The sequence below is a fragment of the Petaurus breviceps genome, unplaced genomic scaffold (assembly GCF_028583685.1).
Source record: "Petaurus breviceps papuanus isolate PSGF00001 unplaced genomic scaffold, PetGlider_PUasm1.0 90825, whole genome shotgun sequence".
NCBI lineage: Eukaryota > Metazoa > Chordata > Mammalia > Diprotodontia > Petauridae > Petaurus > Petaurus breviceps.
The window spans coordinates 16,513,546-16,533,896 of record NW_027187353.1 but is presented as its reverse complement, the minus strand read 5'-3'; the positions used below and the strand labels follow the sequence as shown (position 1 = coordinate 16,533,896).

Genomic DNA, 20,351 nt, shown 5'->3' with positions numbered 1-20,351 from the left:
CCTCCCCTGTTTTCTCCCACTTCCTCCCCTCCCAAATGTCTTCTTTTCGGCTATCTCAAGTCAACCCAGACTTTCAGTTCTCATTGTGTCTCTTGCCAGGATTACTCATCTGGTAGAAAGAGAAAATGTTGCCTAAAAGGAGCATACCTGAATTTAAGCAAGACATTTAGCAAAGTCTCCAAAGATATCCTGAGAAACAATGTGGGGAGACATATGCTAGACAATAGCACAGTTAGATGGATGCAGAACTAGTTAAGCTAAGAGAACTGAAGATGTTCTCCATCTGGAAAGAGGTTTCTAGTGGATTGCCTTAGGGCTCTGTCCTGACTCATATTCTTTTTAATGAATGACTTGGATAATGACACAGTTGCAGGCTGGGAAAGAGAGCTAACACAATAATCTTCATTATAACTAACATTTATATAGCAGCTATGTGCCAGCACTCTGTTATTTAGAGTACTTTTGATCCTCACAATAACCCTGGGAGGTAGGTGTTGTTATTATCCCCATTTTACAGACGAGGAAACTGAGGCAGGCTGAAATTAAATGACTTGCCTGTGGTCACACAGTCAGTGCCTATCTGAGGCTGAATTTGAACTCTCATCTTCCTTATCCAGGATCAGTGCTCTCTATCCACTGTGCTACCTAGCCACCCAAACATATCCAAATACAAGAATTGGGATATAAAAAGAAAATCAGACTAGAAGAACTGTTCACACTAATGAAGTAGAATCTGATAGAGGAAAATGTGAAGTTCTACATTTGTGTCCAAAAAATCAATTTCACAGGGCATAGGATGGTGAAGAAATGTCTAGGTAACCAATAGTTCATATAGAAAAAGCCTAGGATTCTTTAAAAAATTTTTTTAAATTTATTTTTAGTTTTCAACATTCATTTAAGACCTAGGATTCCTTTTTTTTTTTTTTGCTTTTGGAGGGCAATTGGGATTAAGTGACTTGCCCAAGGTCACACGGCTAGTTTTTGTGTTAAGTGTGTGAGGCTGGATTTGAACTCAGGTCCTCCCGACTCCAGGGCTGATGCTCTATTCACTGCGCCACCTAGCCGCCCGCTGACTAGGATTCTTAATGGACTGAAAGCTCAAAATGATTTATAAGCATGATCTAACAGTTTAGAAGTTGTTATAATCTAAGAATTCTGCCTGGCCCATGGAAGGCACATAATAAACTCTGGATGACTGAGTGAGATGACGTATCCAGGACTAAGGAAGTGACAGTCCCAGCTGCTCCATTCACTAGTCAAACCACATCTAGATTTGACTGAGTTTAAGCATCACATTTTAGGGAAGGTAGAGAGCAAGTAGGATAGACCACAGACATCACATGAGTGTCAGGTGAAGGAACTGAGCAGGCTGAGCCTAGGGAAGAGAAGTCTTCCAGTGGGAGTGCTCTCTTCAAGCACTCTAAAGGATGTCACATAGAAGAAGGATTAGATTGGTTCTACTTGGCCCCAGATGGCGGAAACAGGAGCAATGGGTGGAACTTGCAGGGGCAAATTTCAGTTCACTCTATGCAAAATCTTCCTAACAATGAGAGCTGTCCCCAAACGGAAAGGGTAGCCTTGGAAGATACTGATCTGGAGGAAGAGCAACTATTGTTCCAGGATGCTCTGGGGGTAGGAGTGGGGAAATTCCCATTCAGATACAACTTGGCCAAGACAGTAATCTCATGTGTAACACAAACTTCCAACACAAACTAACACAACCCAGGTCTTCCCTCCTCCAAAGTACCTTCCCTGACCTTGACCCTCCTCTGAACCCAGTCCAAACCCCTCTGACTCCCTCTGACATTGACTGTTGGCATTCTGTGTCAACTATTTTTCATAGATGTCTACTTTTCTCCCCTACTAAATTATGGGCTCTAAATGCAGTGACTGCATCCCCTACAATAGCTGGCACAGGGTTTGAAGCAAGTAGCCATTTGATCAGTTTCTGCAACCAACTGAGATTTATCAAAGGATCTTGGCCTAGAGAGTCATTGCCATAAGGGTGTGTGTGAGTGTGTGTGTGTGTGTGTGTGTTCTCCTATTACTGAATACACCTGCATTCAGTCCTAGATGTTGCTAGACTAAGGTGGACAAAGGAGCAAAAATGAGGAAAGAATCATGGGGCATATTAAAGAACATAAGATCAGTGATATAAACCTAAAAGTGGCCTCAGAACACTCGTTAGACAGACAAGTAAACTAAGGCCTAGAGAGGTTAAGTGACCTGGCCAAGGATTTGAAGCAGGATTTGAACCCAGGTCCTCTGACTCCCAAACCACTGTGCTCTCGCTTGTGAGCTCTGTCTCTGTCTCTCTTTCTATCTCTCTCCCTCTGTCCTCTCCAAGACTTAATTGCTTTGCAACTTTACCCCATTTTAGAGAGGTGTACTGGAGGACTTCATCCCAACATGGAAGGAGTGGGGAGTCACTCTGTAAACTTCCAAGATCCTTAAAAATGAGCCTTCTTAGTTCATGCCCAGTAGCGGTGAAAAGGAGGGGAGATGAGACGCTGGAGGCCTTCTGAGAATCCAGATCCATGCCCCAGTGGACTTAGCCACTACACTGGAGAGAGCAGAGAATGTCAGGAAGAGGCAGGGGGCCCAGCCAGGAGGGGAAGGAAGAGGGGACCAAAAGCAAGCTAGAGGAACCTCACAGGTTTCAGGAAGGAGAGAGGCAGGCCCAGGCTCCACAAAGAATCTCCACCCATGGATCTCTCACCCCTCAGTCAGACTTGAAGAATCTGGCAGGGAAGGAGGGCACTGAGCTGACCTTGGAGTCAGGGCAATATGGTCTCTGCGTGTGTGTGTGTGTGTGTGTGTGTGTGTGTGTCTGAGACTATGGTACTACACCTCCCAGTGCCCACAGGCAACTCAAAAATTCTAACAAAGTCCCAGACCAGTGGCTACTTTCTACCAATAGAGGGAATGTCCACACCAGGACTTCCCTACACAATTAAAGCATAGATCTGGACCAGACAACATCCCCATCACTTGGAGTGATGGAGCACTTTCCCTGTATTACCTCATTTGGTTCTTCTAACAAAGAAGTGGGGGTGCAGTAAGTATCATGAGTATTACCGGGGAGTGTAATATACTATAAGCATTTTATGTTCCATTTTATAGAGCAGGAAAATGAGGTACAAAGGGGAAGGCTCATGCTATAAAGCAAATGATCAAACAGCTAATGATGTCAAGGCAAAATTCTACTCCAAGTCTCTCTTGATGGCAAATTCAATGCTCTCCAGAGTTCTGGGAAAAGAGAATGAGAAAAAGACAGACACTGAGAAAGACACACAGAGGGGTGGCTAGGTGGTGCAGTGAATAGAGCACTGGCCCTGGAGTCAGAAGGACCTGGGTTTGGATCCGGCCTCAGACACTTAACACAAAAACTAGCCGTGTGACCTTGGGCAAGTCACTTAACACCAATTGCCCTCCAAAAAGCAAAAAAAAAAAAAAAAGAGAGACAGAGGCACAGAGACAAAGAGAGAGGAGAGAGACATACAGTAGAGACACAAAGAGGGAAGGAGACAGAGATAGAAAGAGTTGGAGTCAGACAGAAACAAAGAGAGAGGGAGAGACACAGAGAAGAGAGACAGAGAGGGAGAGAGACAAAAAGAGAAAGGGAGAAAGACACACAGAAGAGGGAGGGAGACAGAAAGTTGGAGACAGAGACAAAGAAAAGGAGAGAGAAGGGAGAGAGACAGAGAGGGAGAGAGACAGACAGAGAGACAAAGAGAGAAGGAAAGAGACACACAGAAAAGGGTGGGAGACAGAAAGTTGAAGACAGACAAAAAGCAAAGAAGGGAGACAGAGAGAGGGAGAGAGACACACAGAAGGGGGGAAGATATTGAGACAGAAAAAGAGTTGGAGTTAGAGACAGAGAGACAGAGAAACAAAGAGAGGGAGAGACAGAGGTAGAACCACAAGAGAGAAGTAACAGTAGTGGCTAGAGAACTGGGTTCTGAGGTAGAAAGCCCAGGGTTCAGGTCCTGACTGGGTTCTGAGGTAGAAAGCCCAGGGTTCAGGTCCTGCCATTAACACATTCTGGCTATGTGACTCTAAGTGATTCACTTAACCTCTGTACTAAGTAACTCTCTAAGGCTCAAGTTGGAGAAGGGGCAGGTCTGCACTGGTGCAGGGAATTCCCTCATCTAGGAGTTCCCTATGCAAGCAAACCTCCAGATGCAGCCTCTATCACCTATTCCTGTGTGTGCACACACATAAACACACACATTTATTTCATCTTTGCCCTTTCTGGGCAGCACAGAACTGCCAGTACCCACCTCTAGACCTAAGCCTGTCACCTGCAGGGCAGGAGAATTCTGAAGTAAACCCAGAAACAGGAAGGAAAAAAAGTACTCAGTCCTAAAGCCAGAGCAGTCAGCTGGAGAGGCTGAGTCAGAGGAGCGGGATGCTGAAGAGCAGGGTCCTACCTCCCCCCATGCCATTCTCCCCTCCCCATCCCCAACACACACTCCAGCAGAACAGACCCTCTAATACACAGCCCTGGGCCCTGCCCCCCAGGCTGTGGGCTGGATACCATTCAAAGGAGCAACTCCAAAAAAAGTAAATACTGGCCAGAGTATTTACTGCTCCGGACCAGACTAGATCTTTAGGGCCCTAACAAAAGAGGAAAGGTGTGGGGAGGAGCCTATAAAATCCTAGAAAGGGGCAGAAAAGATCTCCACAATTAGTCCCAAACTCCTATGACCTCCCCTCGTCTGCTCTCCTTTTCTCCTTACTTCACTCTGTTCTTCTCCCTCATTCCCCCCTTTCCCCTTCAATATCTTCTACTTCCACTTCCCCCATCCACTCCCTTTCCTCAGCTCCCCTCCTCAGCCCTCTTTTCCAGCCTCGGCTCCATTGTCCTTTAATCCCCTCCCCTTCCCCCTTCCTTCTCTCTTCCTCAGCCCCTTCTTCCTTTCCCTATCCCCCCTCCCTATCTCCCCTCCTCCCTTCTTCTCCCCAAGCCCAGCCTTGCTGCTGTCCCCCTTTCCACATCTTAAATTCACACCGAGTTAAGAAATGCCTCTAAGAACCTTTCGTTTCACAGATGAGGAAAGAGAAGCTGAAAGGCAGAAATGACTTTCTCAGGGCCTCCCAGTTACTGTCCAAGCTGGGACTCTGGAGCCAGATCTACTGATTGCTAGGGCAGAGAGCCTTCCTCCTGCCATTGTGCTCTTGGGGAGAAGGTCAGAATGCTGCTGAGCTTCCCACATCCTTGGGCTCAGGGATCCCTCCATGCAGGCATAGGTACTGCCTCCAAATCCTGGTTTTGCAATGTATTTACTAGTTGTATGACCTTGAACCAGTAATCTAACCTCTCTGAGCCTCAACCTGCCATCTGAAAACCAAGGGGTTAGACTAGGGAACTTCACGATTTCTACCCGAGGTCCCTTAAGGCTGCTTGCGATTCTCAGGTCCCAGAGCCCTTCTCAGCCCTTCCTCACAGGAGTGTGCCAGAAAGCTAGAGTTGGTCCCCAGACCTTAGGGAGGAAACTGAGGTCTCTCTCTGGAGCGTTAAGTCATTTGCCCAAGGTCATAAGGCTGATTAGTTGGGCAGAGGGGGACTGCTGTTCTGACTCCAAAAGGAGGCAGTGCAGCCAAGTGGAAGGTGCCTAAGGGGTTCAAGTCCCAGCTCTTCACGCTGCAGTTGTGAGAGTTGACGCTCTTTGAGTTGTAAAAGGGGGTCCTAAATAGGAGGGCTCGGAAACGCGCTCTCCCCGAAGCGGGAGACTTGACTCCTGCCCTCCCAGTTGAGCTCCGCCTCAGGCCTCCAAGGAGCCAAGCTCGCTAGCAGAACAGAGACTGCGGGGAGAAAGGCCGGCCAGCGGACAAGGGATCGCAGTAGCCCCGAGCTGACCTGGACAGGGCTGGGCTTCAGGAGCGAGCCGCGTCCCGTGGCCACAAAGCCTCGGCAGCGCCCTTGGAGCTGCGCCCTCCTCCCAGGGGTCCCAAGGCCCTGACCTGGCGCCTGCTGCCAGGACACGAGGGAAAGGCGCGCGCGAGCGCGCGAACACTCACACACACACACACACACTCGGACCGCCATGCCCCGAGGACCTCCGGCAGCTGGCCAGCGGTCAGTAGGTCCCTGTCTCTCAGGGAACAAGGGCGCCGGGTGCGGCCGAGTGTCCCGGGATCGTCCTCTAGGGTGTTCCGCTCCTCTCCGTTTTCCTCCCAAGCCTTCTGCACAGGGGTCTGCCTTAAGATTCACCGAGAGGGTCATATGACTTAAAGTTGGAAGGAACAGACTTTGGAGATCTCTTCTCTCTCCTTTGCTTCTCAACCCTAGAAACTGGCATTCCAGGAAGTGAAGTGACTTGCCCAAGGTCACACCGCTCGAAAGTGACAAGCGGGGGTTTCGAAATTGATCTAAATCCAGGGTTCTTTCCGGTTCAGCCTGGGGCCAGGGAACAGGCCAGGGGCTGCTCTAGGCAGAGGGGGTGGTCTCGGCAGACCGAAATGAGACCGCCAGGGTGAGGGGAGACAAGGGGACACGTGAATGGCTGGGCGAGGAAGTTACCCACCTGGTCTGGGCCCGGGGTCCCCGGGGAAGCCCAGCGCCAGCGACAGCGCACATTGGAGGAAGAGGAGGCGCAGCGGACGCGGGAGCACCGGGGCCCGGGGGCTCCGGGGGGCGGCCATGGCCAGGGCGCGCGGGTGCAGACGCGGGGCCCGAGCGCAGCAAGGCACGGCTCCCCCCGCGCCTCACTCGGTCCGGGGAGGGCGCTGGCAGGACGGCTTCCTTCTCGGTGGCCTCTTTCTCTCCCCTCAAACTTTCCCAACCTCACTCCTTCGACATGCCCCCCCCCCCCCCCCCCCCCCCCCCGTTGTCCCCCCCCCCCTCCCACCCCCCACCCCGTTGTCCCCCGGCCGCTCACCCCCAGGCCCCCGACGTCCAGGCCCCCTGCTCCCGAGAGCTAGCTGCTTCTAGCCTCCTCTCTCTCAAACAAAAGCTGCAGGGCCGGCCCCCTTTTGTGGATTGCAAAAGAAAAAAAAAGAGAAAAAGGGAGAGAAGCCACGGAGCTACACAGGCACCCGGCACTGGGCGGCAGCGACCGAGCCCCCTCTCCTGCGCCCCGCCCCCCTCCCCGCCCGCTACTGGGTCCGTCTTCATTTGCATACAGCCGAGAGGGCTTTCCTTTAGCCTCGGCCCCCGCCCCCCTCCTTCCCTCCTTCCCTTCTTCCCTCCCTCTCCTTCTCTCCTTTGTCCCCTCCCCGGGCTCCGGGGCTAAGCCAAGAGCGCCCCCCCAGCCCTGGGGCCGCCCTCGAGCCTTGAGGCCAGGTCTCTCTCCGCCCGCTGCGGCCGCTGGAACGCTGGGCATTGACCTCTTGCAGCGCCCGCCCTCTCCCTGGGGGCCGGAACGCGCGTCTGCCCCAGACCCGCGGCCGGGGACCCCAGCCAACTCCAGAGTTCTGGTCCGGTTCCCGGCCCCGGCCTGTATGAGGGCGCCTTCTGCTGGACACAACTAGAGGAGCGGAGTGCTCCTGGACTCCAGGGCTGCTTTGGTCCTTCGAGCAGCTTCCAAAGGGATGTGATTTCATTCTTTCCTCGAACGTTCTTTTCACAGAATGTCCCAATCGAAAGGGGCCTCAGAGATTATCTAGTCTAGCCCTTAGAGGGCCAAGAATCATCACTACAACCCCAAGAGATGGCGTGGAGCACGTAAAGGTTTTGGGGGAAGATAATGACTTTTGTTAGTGTTGAATTCCAAGTGGGATGGTGATAGAACACTCAAATGTAGATGTCACCCAGGCAGCTGGAGACGTGGACCGAGCGCTCAGCAGACCCAGGAGACTGTAGGGCCAGGCGTACTAAGAGCCAGCATTTAGATAGCGCAAACCACCTTCTGTCCATTATCTCACTGGTTCCTCACAACAACCCCTCTGAGGTAGGGGATGTTATCCCCGTGTTACAGTTGAGGAAACTGAGGCAGACAGAGAGTTACGTGACTTGTCAGGTTCACACAGCTACTGAGTGTCTGCGTAGGATTCCAGTTTAGGTCTTCCTGGCACCAAGTCTTTTTCTCTACGCACTGAAGTATCCGAGGCCTCTCACGGGGGCTTGGGAGTCATCCAAGTACAGATAGATATTCACTGAACTCATGGGATCACCAGGCAGGATAGCGCGGATTAGGGATTCTTAACCTAGGGGAGGGGGGGAGACATTTCAAGGGATGTGAACTTGAATGAGGAAAATGACATCTTTATCTTCACTAACTTCTAACTGGAATTGTCATTTCCTTCAGTTTTTTTTTTTCTAAAACAGTTCATCTGTAAGAGATCCATAGGCTTCACCAGGCTGCCAAAGGTTTCCCTAACATTAAAATAGTTAAGAACTCTTGATTTAGAAAGGACTCAAGGCAGAAAATCAGGGGGCACCCATTTGGGCAAAAAAAAATCATTGAGTCAGGAGGGGTGGTTGTTTGTTGTCCTTAGTTCTGAAGGAGAACCAAAATGACATCACCAGGCTAGAGTTAAGTTTCAGTGTGTCCTATTGTGACCGATCAGACCTATATGAGTTCAGAAGGCTCGACCACAGGTCGGTCACAAATAGTCTTTGGGGTGGATATTCCAGATCTGAGCGTCCTGCATTCCTTTGAGCTGTCTCTGTTCTGCTTTGCTCATAGAGCACAGAACCTTCTCTGATGTGGGCATGCCATGCTGAGCAATCCTGTACCAGTTTCTCCCATACCAGTGTCACAAATCAATTCCAAAGTTCTTGAGAGACCTTAGGAGAGTCAGAAGGGTAGGAAAACTAGGAAAGAACAGAACCAGGAAAAAACCAAAGGAGTTTAGAGGGAAAAGGGATGGGCTATCAATGCCAAAAGTTGCAGGAGTCAAGTAAAATGAAGACTGAGGAAATCTCTTTTGTATTTTTCCTTTTCTCTTCCTTCATTTCGTTCCTAGCCTAGATCATCACTTTTGACCTCAGCTACTGTCCAGTAGATTTCTAACACATCTCCCTTTTCTGTAGCTTCTCCTCTGTCCAATATATTCTTGGCCTAGCTGCCTTGTACATCTGATCATGCCCTTCCCCTGTCCCCCTCCCCCATTGCCTATGGAGTAAAATTCAGTCTCTCTAGTCTGTCATTTAAGGCCCCTCACAATCCAGCTCCAACATCCCTACCTTTTCATTATCATTTCTTCCCTGTCCATTTTAGCCATTCAAGGTTCCAACCAAGTGAAGTACCATCTGTGCCCTGTTCCTGTCCTGCTCCCTCCTGCCTCTGTACATTTGTGAAGGTTCTTTCCCATTCCTAGAATAAACTTCTGCCCTCCCATTCATGCATGTTGAAAATCACTCAAGTCACAGCTCATGTGCTCTCATCTCTCTCTATAATGCCCTCTGTAATCCCTAGCTAGAAGTGATTTCTTCTGCCTTGAATCTTTCACCACTCTGTTTGGCCACTCTGGAATCATCTTAACAACAATTTATGCATATTTCTTATTCTACCCTCCTCCTCAAAACAGATGGCAGCACCTAAAGGGCAGGAACTACGCCATTTTTTTCATCTTTGTATCTCTTCCTTCCCCAGATCTAGCATAGCTCTGCAAACAGTAGGTGCTAAATAAGAATGCATTCACTTTGTTGCTATTGACAACAGCCAGTTGACTATTTCCACTTTATCCGTGTATGTCTTGTTTATACATGGTTGCTTGCATGTTGTCTCCCTCCATTAGACTGTGAGCTCCTTGAGGGGCAGAGACTGAATTTTGCTCTCTTTTCATCCCTAGCACTTAACACAGTGTTTGGCACACTGTAGGCGCTTAGCTTAATGAATACTAGTTGACTGAATGAATAGCAGTCTCTTGGGCTTTGGGACAACATAGAGGGACCCCTTGAATAAGGCACCACAGCCTAGCTGTTTGGCAGTGAGGAAGCCTCCTAACTGGAGGGGAAATGCTTACCTTGCCTCAGCCAAGGCTATGAGAGATTTGAAATTCGTCCTAGAATTAGGAATTGGAGCTAAACCATTTAGTCCAATCACCTCGTTTTACAGATGAGGAAAATGAGGACCAGAGAAGAAGTGATTTGTGGGATAAGGTAGAAAGAGTGGTGCCCAATTTAGGGGTGGGGTGTTGAATGTCAGGCAAAGTAGTCTGAACTTTATTTGGTTAAGCTGTAGAGAGCCACTGAAGGAATGTGAGCAGGGGGCAAAGGGGTGTGTGGCACCAGAATCTGTTATAAGGAGGATAAATCTGGCAGCCTGTGAAGGATGGATTAGAGGGGGTAGAGGAAGTCCTGGCAGGTTATAAGGAGGACCTGTGCCAGTCTTCTGGTAAAATGTAGAAGCCGGAGGCCTTATATATCTGATAGTAGCTCTGGAAAGAAAAGGGCACCAGACAGAAAGAGGAAGAAACTGCTACTAACCATTCATTTCTCTGTACTCTTCCAGCCTCTGGGTGCCTATACCTGCTTCCCCCCTCTGCCTTCAAGAAGACAGAGGCACTCTTGGGGAGAATGAGAAAACTGCCCACTGCAGCTTCCCCTGGCTTTCAGTAAAAGACTGGAGCATCCTTGGCAGCCCACCCCAGTGGTTTCATGAATGACAAACGTCCCGGGGAGGAGCATATTATTCCTTGGCAGTGACTTCCTTTTTCATTTTTGCTGCGTTTACATTTATCAAAACATGGGAAACTCATGCAAACACAGCCTCTGCCAGCAGAATGATCTCCCCCCTGGCATTGCTTAGGAGGCCAGCCTTCCCAGTGGTGCACAGCAGGGCTGCCGCTAGAGTGATTGCAACTTGAGAGAAACCAGATTTTCTTGGAGCCATGTGTTAGCATGCGTTGGCAAACACTTTCTCTCTGCAAACAATGAGTCCATTGGGATGGGGGCAGCACTTCCTCTAGCGGGTGGGCAAGAGTGGTCCACAAGCCAACTCTGGTAGGCTCTAAAGGGAGCTCCTGAGAAATAGGCAGAAATAGGCATTTAGAATATCACAGCCTGAAGCCTCCCTCTAGCCCTGAAATTGACGCAGGGGGAGCAGCCTCTCCCTCTGTTCGGATGGCTGTTCCCAGAACCTCCATTTACAGAAGGTCCACAGATCTCATCCCGCTCCAATCTGTGCCCTGGACTTTCTTCACCATACCCCCAGGTCTGGTAGCTTCTGTACCTTTTCAGTCTGGTACGTGTCTGCCCCTTTTCAGCGTTCTTGTGTGTTTTTTCCCATTAGAATCTAAGTTCCTGGAGAGCAAAGACTAGCTTTCTTTCTCCTTGCATTAGTCTGCCCAGCACTTATCGAAGCATCTGGTATGCACTTATGTGCTTAATAAATAGATGTTGACTGATTGGTAGAATCTAAAAGGTGGAGAGGACCTCAGAGAACGTTTAAGCACTTGCTCATTTTACAGAGAAGTAACTGAGGTTGAGGAGTTATTTCTAATTGGAATAATACTAGTTACTCTGGGTGTCATCAGAGGAGCCCCAGATCTGATGGACTGGGGTATTTCCCCTTGGTCTGATCCTATGCTCTTGGCCCCTTCCAGTGAGACACCTGGTGGGCTCCTTTGGGAGCCCACTTAAAAGGGGTCAGGGAAAAGGTCCACGGGAAGTGCCCCAATCCAGCAAACTAGCAGAGCTTCTCTGCTGACAGCCTATAATGCCTTCATCCTATGATTCAGCATGACACAGATGGGATCTTGCCTATTCTCCAAGGCTATGATAACAGAGTTCTGTCTCTGACAGGTCCTACCAGGCTGGAAAGGCTTCAAATAAAGGGACAAATAAAGGGACAGTGTCTGTTGTCCAAAGACCAACCAGTTCAAGGCTCTTTCCCAAGCTGGCTGCAGGGTGATCAGTTTCTGCCACAGTCATTCTCAGAGACCCTCTACACACACACACACACACACACACACACAAGTAATTTTTATTTATATCCTTTATTTTTACATTACCTTCACTTCCCAATGTATCTTTCTCTCTCCCCTTCCCCATTCACACATCCCTTGTTACAGATTTAAAAAAAAGAGGGGGAAAAGCAGTTCAGTAAAATGAACCAACATTACAATTGTGTCTGATGATATGCCATATTCCAAACTCATAGTCCACCACCTCTGCAAGGAAGGCAGCAATGGCTGACTAGGTCCAGAGCAGGAAATGACCCAAGGAGCCATCTAGCCCAGCCTTCATTTTGCACATGAAGAAACTGACCCCCTTCCCCACTAGGTCAAACTTCTTACCTATGGTCATATAGGAGGTAAGGTTTAGAGATGGATTTGAGACCATGTCAGGTGACTCCACAGAGTCACAAAATTGGGCAGCTGAGTACATAGAGCACTGAGCCCTGAGTCAAGAAGACCTGAGTTCAAATCCAGCCTTAGACACTATCCATGTGACTTTGGGCAAGTCACTTAACCTTTGTTTGCCTCAGTTTCCTCATCTGCAAAATGGGAATTATAGCACCTACCTCCGAAGGATCAAATGAGACAATAATTATAAAGTACTTACTGTGCCTGGCACGTCATAAGCACTATATAAAAGTTATCTCTCACTGTCATCATCATGTCCTCAATTCTCTTCTGGGCTAAGATTGGCCATTATGATGACCCCTCATGCCAGTTAGCTTTTCACTCTTTCTGTTTCCTTATTCTCATTGTCATTGTCATTGCTTTGACTGAGTGCTTGTTTTTCCAGTTTCTGCTCTCTAGGTTTTGGTGTTCACGGTGTGCCTTGGAGGAGGAAATGAATGATCTAATGAGATTATGATTCCCCGAAGCGCTGAGTAAGTCTGTGCAGCGCTATTCAGAGATGTTAATAGCAATCTCACATGCCATCGCAAACAAACTGGAAACAACCTAAGTGCACAACAATAGGGGAACAGGCAAATAAATTGTGGTGCGTTGGTGTGATGGAATATGACAGCACCATTGAGACCAGCAGGTTTGAGTAATAAAGGGCATCTGGAAAATCCTCCATTAAATAATGCAGAGTGAAAAGATGAGGGCCAGAACAGAGCCCCAACCAAGCACAATCATCCAAGAGGAAAAGTGAATGGGAACGAACGGATAAACAAAGAATACTAGCAGATGGGAAACTGGAGGGATTGGAAACTTCTAATGCTGTGTGGTGTCAAAATTAAGCAAACATGACTGTTTATATTGATGTTCAATGCCTTTGCTTTCTTTAGGTTTTTAAATAAGACTCTAGTATGATATAAATACAGATCTAGAGCCGGGAGTAATTTCTGAGGTTATCCTGTCCAATCCATGTTTTTACAGATGAGGAAACTGAGACCCAGAGAGGTTAAGCGATTGGCCAAAGCTCATTCAGATAGCAGATAGCCGAGACCAGGTCCTCTGTCTCCAGATGCCACTACAGCAAAGTGAATTGTCCATGGTTGCACAGCTAGTCAACAGAGGAGTCAGGATTGGAACTCATGGTCTCCCATTCTCTTCCCCTATACCACATTGTCCTTGTTGTGGGTTAGCAGTTTTTCAGTCATGTCCAACTCTTCATGACCCTGTTTGAGGTTTTCTTGGCAAAGATCCTGGAGTGCTTTGCTATTTCCTTCTCCAGCTCATTTTGCATATGAGGAAACTGAGGCAGACAGGGTTAAGTGACTTGCCCAGAGTCACACAGCTAATAGGTGTCTGAGGCCTGATTTGAACTCAAGAAGATGAGTCTTCCTGATTCTAGGTCTAGAACTCTATCCATTGTGCCATCTAGCGACCCTATATAGTCCTTGAAGGTTTGCAAAGCATTTTAATATGATAATCTCATATGGTTCTCACGAGGTAGATGGTATTATTGTTCCCCATTTTATAGATAAGGAAACTGAGGCTGAGAGAGATTCCAGGACTTGTCCAAGGTCATGGAGCTAGTAAGTGCCAGACGCAGTTTCTGAACTCAGATTTTCCTGAGTCCAACTTCCAAGTCCAACGCTGTCTCCACTCTCCCACTTTCCTACTCAGTAAAATGAGGAACTGGAGTAGTGAGACGCTAGGATCCCTTCCCACTCTGAGATTCCTTGATTCTATGATTGTAGGGCACTTGAGAGATGTCCCCTTGAAAACCTAACCTATTTTTTCTAAAGATATAGGACAGCCACCTATTTTCTCCACCACAAAAATGCCAAAAATCCAAGTTTAAGTACACTTTGACAAAAACTTAAAACAGCAAATTTTACTGTAAAGCATTAAATTATAATGGAGGATGTCTAGGAGTTCATAAACAAATACCCAAAACAAAGGTGGCCTCCGAGAACCTAAACCACTTCATTTGTAACTGCTACGGGCTGTGACAGGTGTCAAGTCTGGGTGCAACAGAGAAATAATTTCCCCTGACCCCAGGGTTGAGATGGCATCTCTCCCTCTGTCTGTTTCAATGTCCCCTCGTTCAGTCCTACAATCCTTAGCATCTCACCCCTCACTTTGTAGGGTCAGGGAGCTAGAGCCATCAAGTTCAACTCCCTCATTTTACAGATGTGGAAACTGAGGCCCAGAAAGGTTAGCTGGCTTGCCCAAAGTCACTTGGGTAGTAAACATCAATTCAATTTAATTAAAAAATCTTTATTAAGAACTTGCTTCTTCAGGGAAGCTCAAACCTTGGGAGCTGACCTTGAAGGCCCTTCCCAGAGCAAAAGTAAAAGCCAGCATTCTATAATATGAACAGATGAGGTGCCACAAGCAATTCGAATGCTCACCATGCTTTGCCCCCAGGGAAATAGTTTGGAATCAGAAGATCTTAGTTTAAATCCCTATTCTACAATTTCCATATTAGTCATTTTGTAATAGAAGATCGAAAAAAAAAAAAAGAAGGACAGAAAGTGAAAATAACGTGCTTTAGTCTGTATTCAGACAGCATCAGTTCTTTCTCTGGAGGTGGATAGCATGCCTCATCATGTAGGCTACATCATTTTAAAAGCTTCTTCTATGTAGGAATCTTATAGTCTTTCTGAGTGGTGGTGGAGATGAGGATGGGAATAGACAAAGCTATGGGTAGATCCAGAGGGAACACTGAGGGTCAGGTTGGTTTTGTCTGCTTTTCTCAAGGGTCTGAGCTGTAACTCAGGATGGGGGCATTGATTGCCACTGAAATAAGATTAAAATCTTTCACTCATTCTAGGAGACTCCATCAGAAGCCGCATGTTAACATTCACTTCAGTTAAACCCTCTAGACACACAGTAACCACTTCAGCTAAAATCTCTAAACATGCAAAATGTTCCTCTTTATTGACAATCATTGGCTCAGCTTTTTTGTATCTGGAAAGAGTATCTCCCTCCAACAGGGCATATTCCATTGAGGTCATCACCCTGCTTTGTAACCTTCCTCACTTAAACCTTCTAGTCTTCCATTTCCATACCTTTGAGCTGTTCTCAAAAGTTCCTTCCTCTAAACTTTGATGACTTCAAATAGTTCTAATAATTCTTGCATTGCAGAGGGGGTGAAGATCTCTCTACTTTGCAATTAGCAAAGGTCCTTTAGCCACTTTTGCACAGGGGCCTCAAATCTTCAGCCACTAAGGAGTTCCTTGAGGATGCACCAGTAAGCAGGATTTCAGGTGCCAAGTGAAGACCTTGGAAAGGAGGTATCTGCCACAGTGACCCCAGAGGAGTCTTGGAGTTGAAGTCATTTTAATTCATAAAGCATATACAGGATATACCAAAAGTTTTATTGAAGTTTAAAACTTTAATAAATTAATTATTGCAACACCCTGAATATAATTGTCTATATTTGTGTTTGTACATCTTATCTCCTCAATAGAATGCAATTCAGTGAAGACAAGGTACAATTTCATTTTTGGCTTTATAGCCCAGAAAATATATGCCTGGCACATTGTGGGTACCCAACAAATGCATTTTGATTGATTGATTAATATCCTATCTACTAAATCCAGAGATATAAAGTTTACATGCTATACAATCCTTCTCCCCTTGGAACTTATAGGGATGGGTAATCCTTCACGAATAAAACCATAGAGGCAAGTTGATACAGCATATAGAGAGTTGAGAGTTTGAAAGCAGCAAGATCTGGGTTCAAGTTCCATAACATACCAGCTACATGTTTGGAGCAACTCTTCAATACTATAAATTGTGGAACATTGCAGATATGCCTTGGTCAAGGAAGTTTCCTCTACAGGATTTCTCTACACCTGAGAAATAACAGGTCTAGACACTGCCCCCCCCCTGCCCCATAACAAGAATAGTAATCTACAATAGTACTATTCTATGAGTGCATTAGCGACAGGCAAGAAAAGGTTATTGCCAACTGGGAGGATCAAGGAAGGTTTCCTAGAGGAGAACATTTCAGTTAGCTTTTACGGAATGGGAATAAATGTAACTGGCAATAAGAGAGAAGGAAAGTGATGCTGAGAATAGAGAAGGGTATGGAGCAGATAAGAGCAGTGAATGAAAGGGAGAAGACTAGTGATCCAATCTGGGTGGAGCATGGAGTATGTAGAACAAAGTACTAGGGTGGCACTGGGTGGGGTGGCAAGCTAAGGAGTATGAACTTGACCTGGTAGACAATAGGGAAGCAATGAAGAATGTGGAGCAGAGGAAGGAGTCTGGACTAGATCTACGCAAGAGGTATTTAGTTTGGCAGTGTGGGAAAGATGGGCTGGAAGAAGGAGAAAGTCAAGCTTGGAAAACCTTGTCTGAGTAGGTGATGCAAATGCCTTTTTTTAGGGTCAATGACAGGTGTTTATGAGAAAAATATCAAATCAATCAAAAGCAGGCTTAATGTATTACAAATGAATAATTTAAAAAAGTGGTATAAGCTATGCCATCCACAAAATGTATGATCAGAAGAATAAATTACCATCACAGAGTAAAGGTGAGGGGTAGTCAATGAAGTCTTATGTTTTATACCCAAACAAATGTCAACAAGACTTTGGAAATTTTCCCAGCATATCAGGTGAACCTCCCATTGGAGATTCTTTGTGAAGACACAAACAAGAATTAGTGTGTGTGTGGGGGGGTACAAATGCCTTTTTAAGGGTGGGGTTAATGGGAGCAAAGAGAAGGGAACAGATATCACTCGAGCAATCAAAAAAATTTTAACTGTGTCAGCTATGCACCGCACACTGTGCTGCCACTGGTAAGACAAAGACAGGGGTGGCTAGGTGGCTCAGTGAATAGAGCACAGGCCCTGGAGTCAGGAGGACCTGAGTTCAAATCTGACCTCAGACACTTACTAGCCATGTGACCTTGGGCAAGTCATTTAACCCTAACTGCCCTCCAAAAAAAAGAGAAATAAAAGGACAAAGACAAAACCTAAATAATCCTTGCCCTCAAGGAGCTTATATTTTATTGAGGAAGACAACATGTACTTATATAAGAATATGAGAATATGTAATGGGGAAAATATAAATAAAAATAAAATATGAATCTTGTTTGAACTTAGCTTTATGTGGCAAGACACTATCTAACTCAAAGTGTCCTGTGGAGCTCAGGCTGACCTCTGAGATGCTCCAGGGATGCTAGGGACCATTGCAAAGAATACTTAGCTCCCATCCAACTCTCATTTGGAGTCCACCTAATACTTGCATTTTAGAGTTCCCCAATAGCTTGTGTTTGGCTTAACCCCAATTCTATTTACATACTGCTGAAATTCATTTCAAGCAACCTAACCTGGGAACTGCCCTTTTCTGCTATGTCCGTCATGCAGCTGTTTGTCCTTACGCCCTTGTTTGAATTCTATATAAGGTAAGCCTCACAGAGACTTGAGGAGAGAGGCATACCTTTTTCTGACTCTTTCTTCTGCTGAACTGACTTAATAAAATTCTTCCTAAAAATCTTTTTAGGTTTTGGGGTTTACTCTTAACAAGCAACATATTCATATGTACATATACACATAAATATACATATGTGTGCACATAAAATATAAACAAAATAAATGAATGGTAGTTAGGGGAAGGAGGGTACAATTAGAGGGAACCCAGAAAAGGTGGTGATTAAGCTGCATCGTTATAGAAGTTAGGGATAGCATGAGGAAGAGGTGAGGTGAGAATATATTACAGGCATGGAGAACAGGCATTGCAAATGCACGGATGTGGGAAGGGAAGAGTCAGGAGGGAAGAAGAGATAGAAGGCCATTTTGGCTGGACCACAGAATGTGGGAAGAGCAGTGATGTGGAACAAGACTGAAAAGGTAGGCAGGGGCCAGATTGTGAAGGGCTTTCAGATCCAAATAAAGAAGCTTATATTATATCCTAGAGGAAATAGGGAGGTGCTGAAGTGTATGGAGAAGGGGGATGACATGGTCCTATTTGTGTCACCACTCTAGAACAAAGGTGAGCATCAAGGAGGCAAAAGAAGGCTCGCTAACTGGTCAGATGTGATGCCCCCCCCCTTTTTTTTTAAAGCAATTGGGGTTAAGTAACTTGCTCAAGGTTACATGGCCAGTTATTTCTGGGTGTGGTGCTGAGTATCTGAGTATCTCCAGGTCATCCCGACACTAGGGCCGGTGCTCTTACTCGCTGAGCCACCTAGCTGCCCCAGTGATGCCCCTTCTTCTTACCAAGGTCAACACCTCTATGTGCATACTTGATTCCCTCCCATTCCATCCTCATCAACAGATGACATCCTCAATCACCACCACCTCACCCTGGACTCTGCAACCCCTCTCTAGCAACTGCTTCCTTGCTTAACAATAATATTAACACAGAGCATTTACTACGTCCCAGGTGCTTTATGATTGTTTTCTCATTTGATCCTTATGACAATCTTATTAATTAATTAAATAAATTGATATTATTAGAATTGATTAATTAAATTAAAATATTAAAATAATATTAATATTATCATCTCCATTTTACAGATGAGGAAACTAAGGCAAGTGGAAGTTAAGTAGCTTGCCCAGGGTCATACAGCTATTAAGTATCTAAGATCTTAACTCATTTCTTTCTGACTACAGGCCAAGGACTCTATCCATTGCACCATCTAGCTGCTGTATGTACTGCTTTTAATCACACCCAAGCCTCCCCCTTCTTTAAAGATCCTTCGCTAGACCCTACCATCTGCTCAAGATATTATCTTATATCTCTCCTCCCTTTTTCAGACAAACTGCTTCAAAAGTCTCCTACACTCAATACATCCATTTCCTCTCCTCTCGCTCCTCCCTTTGCAGTCTAGGTTTTTACCTCATCATTCAACTGAAACTACACTGTGCACAATTACTAGTGATCTCTCAATTGCCAGACTTGATAGTCTTGGGGCAGCTAGTTGGTGCAATGAATAGAGCACTGGCCCTGGAGTTAGGAGGACCTGAGTTCAAATGCAGCCTCAGACACTTGTCCTACTTACTAGCTGTGTGACCTTGGGCAAGTCACTTAACCCCAATTGCCTTGCCTTCCCCCCTCCAAAAAGACAAAAACAGATTTGATAGGCTGTTCTCATTCTTATTCTTTCGTGACTGATCTGCCGCATTTGACACTGCTGACCACGCTCACCTCCCAGATATTTTCTTTCCCTCTCAGTACTCATGATTCTTGGTTCGGAAGGCGTCTGTTTTTGCCTGTCTTTGTATTACTAGTGCTTAGCATGGTGTCTGGCCTGAAGTAGATGCTTAAAAAATGCATTTTGACTTACTTGACTTTTCAGTTTCCTTTGTTAGCTCCTCATCTACGTCATGCCCCTCTACTGTGTGTGTTCCCTGTGGTTCTACCCTTGTCCCTCTTTTCTTCCCCCTCTATTCCCTTCTCTATTGGTGACCTCATCAACTCCCATGGATTTAACCATCATCTCCATGCAGAAGCCTCTCAGATTTATCAGTTCAGGCCCAGTTTCTCCTCCCAGTCCATTAGTCTATGGGACATTTGAAAGTAAATGCCCTGCAGACGACCTAAGCTCAACATTTTTAAAACAGAACTCATTATTTTTGTTCCCTCCACACCCTTCCTCCTCCTGAACTTCCCTATCTCTTCTGAATGTACCACTATTCTTCTAGCGTCTCAGCTTCAGGATTTCTGCATTATCTTGTACTCCTCATTTTCTCTCGCCCCACATACCCAATCAGTTGTCAAATCTTGCTGTTCCTATCTTCACAGCATCTTTCCTCTGCCCCCTTAAACTCACTCTCACACTTCCCACCTTAGTTCAGGCTCTCATCATCTCTCTCCTAGATTATTGCAATAGCATCTTAATTTAGTCTCCTTTCCTTCAGTATTTCCCAATTCCAGGCCATTCTAGACACTCCTGCCAAAGTAATATTCCTTAAGCACAGATCTGATCATGTCACTTCCCTAATCAACCAACTCTGGTGGCTTCTTGTTGCCTCCAGGAGCAACTCCCTTACTAGCTTTTAAAGCTCTACACAATTTGACCCCAACCTATCATTCCAGATTCACTGGGCATCCCTCCTCCTATACTGTATGATCCAGCCATGTGATGTGTTCCTCACA

General features: G+C 46.4%; 1 protein-coding gene across 1 annotated transcript in view; it reads right to left on the bottom strand.

The window, feature by feature from the left end:
• ADAMTS7 (ADAM metallopeptidase with thrombospondin type 1 motif 7) overlaps positions 1 to 6,648 on the bottom strand; it is a 163,231-nt gene extending 156,583 nt beyond the window's left edge. Inside the window, exon 1 of the mRNA XM_069071387.1 lies at positions 6,531 to 6,648. Coding sequence (XP_068927488.1) covers positions 6,531 to 6,648 — 118 coding nt within the window. The remainder of the gene's footprint in view (positions 1 to 6,530) is intronic.
• Between the last annotated feature and the right edge of the window lie 13,703 nt (positions 6,649 to 20,351).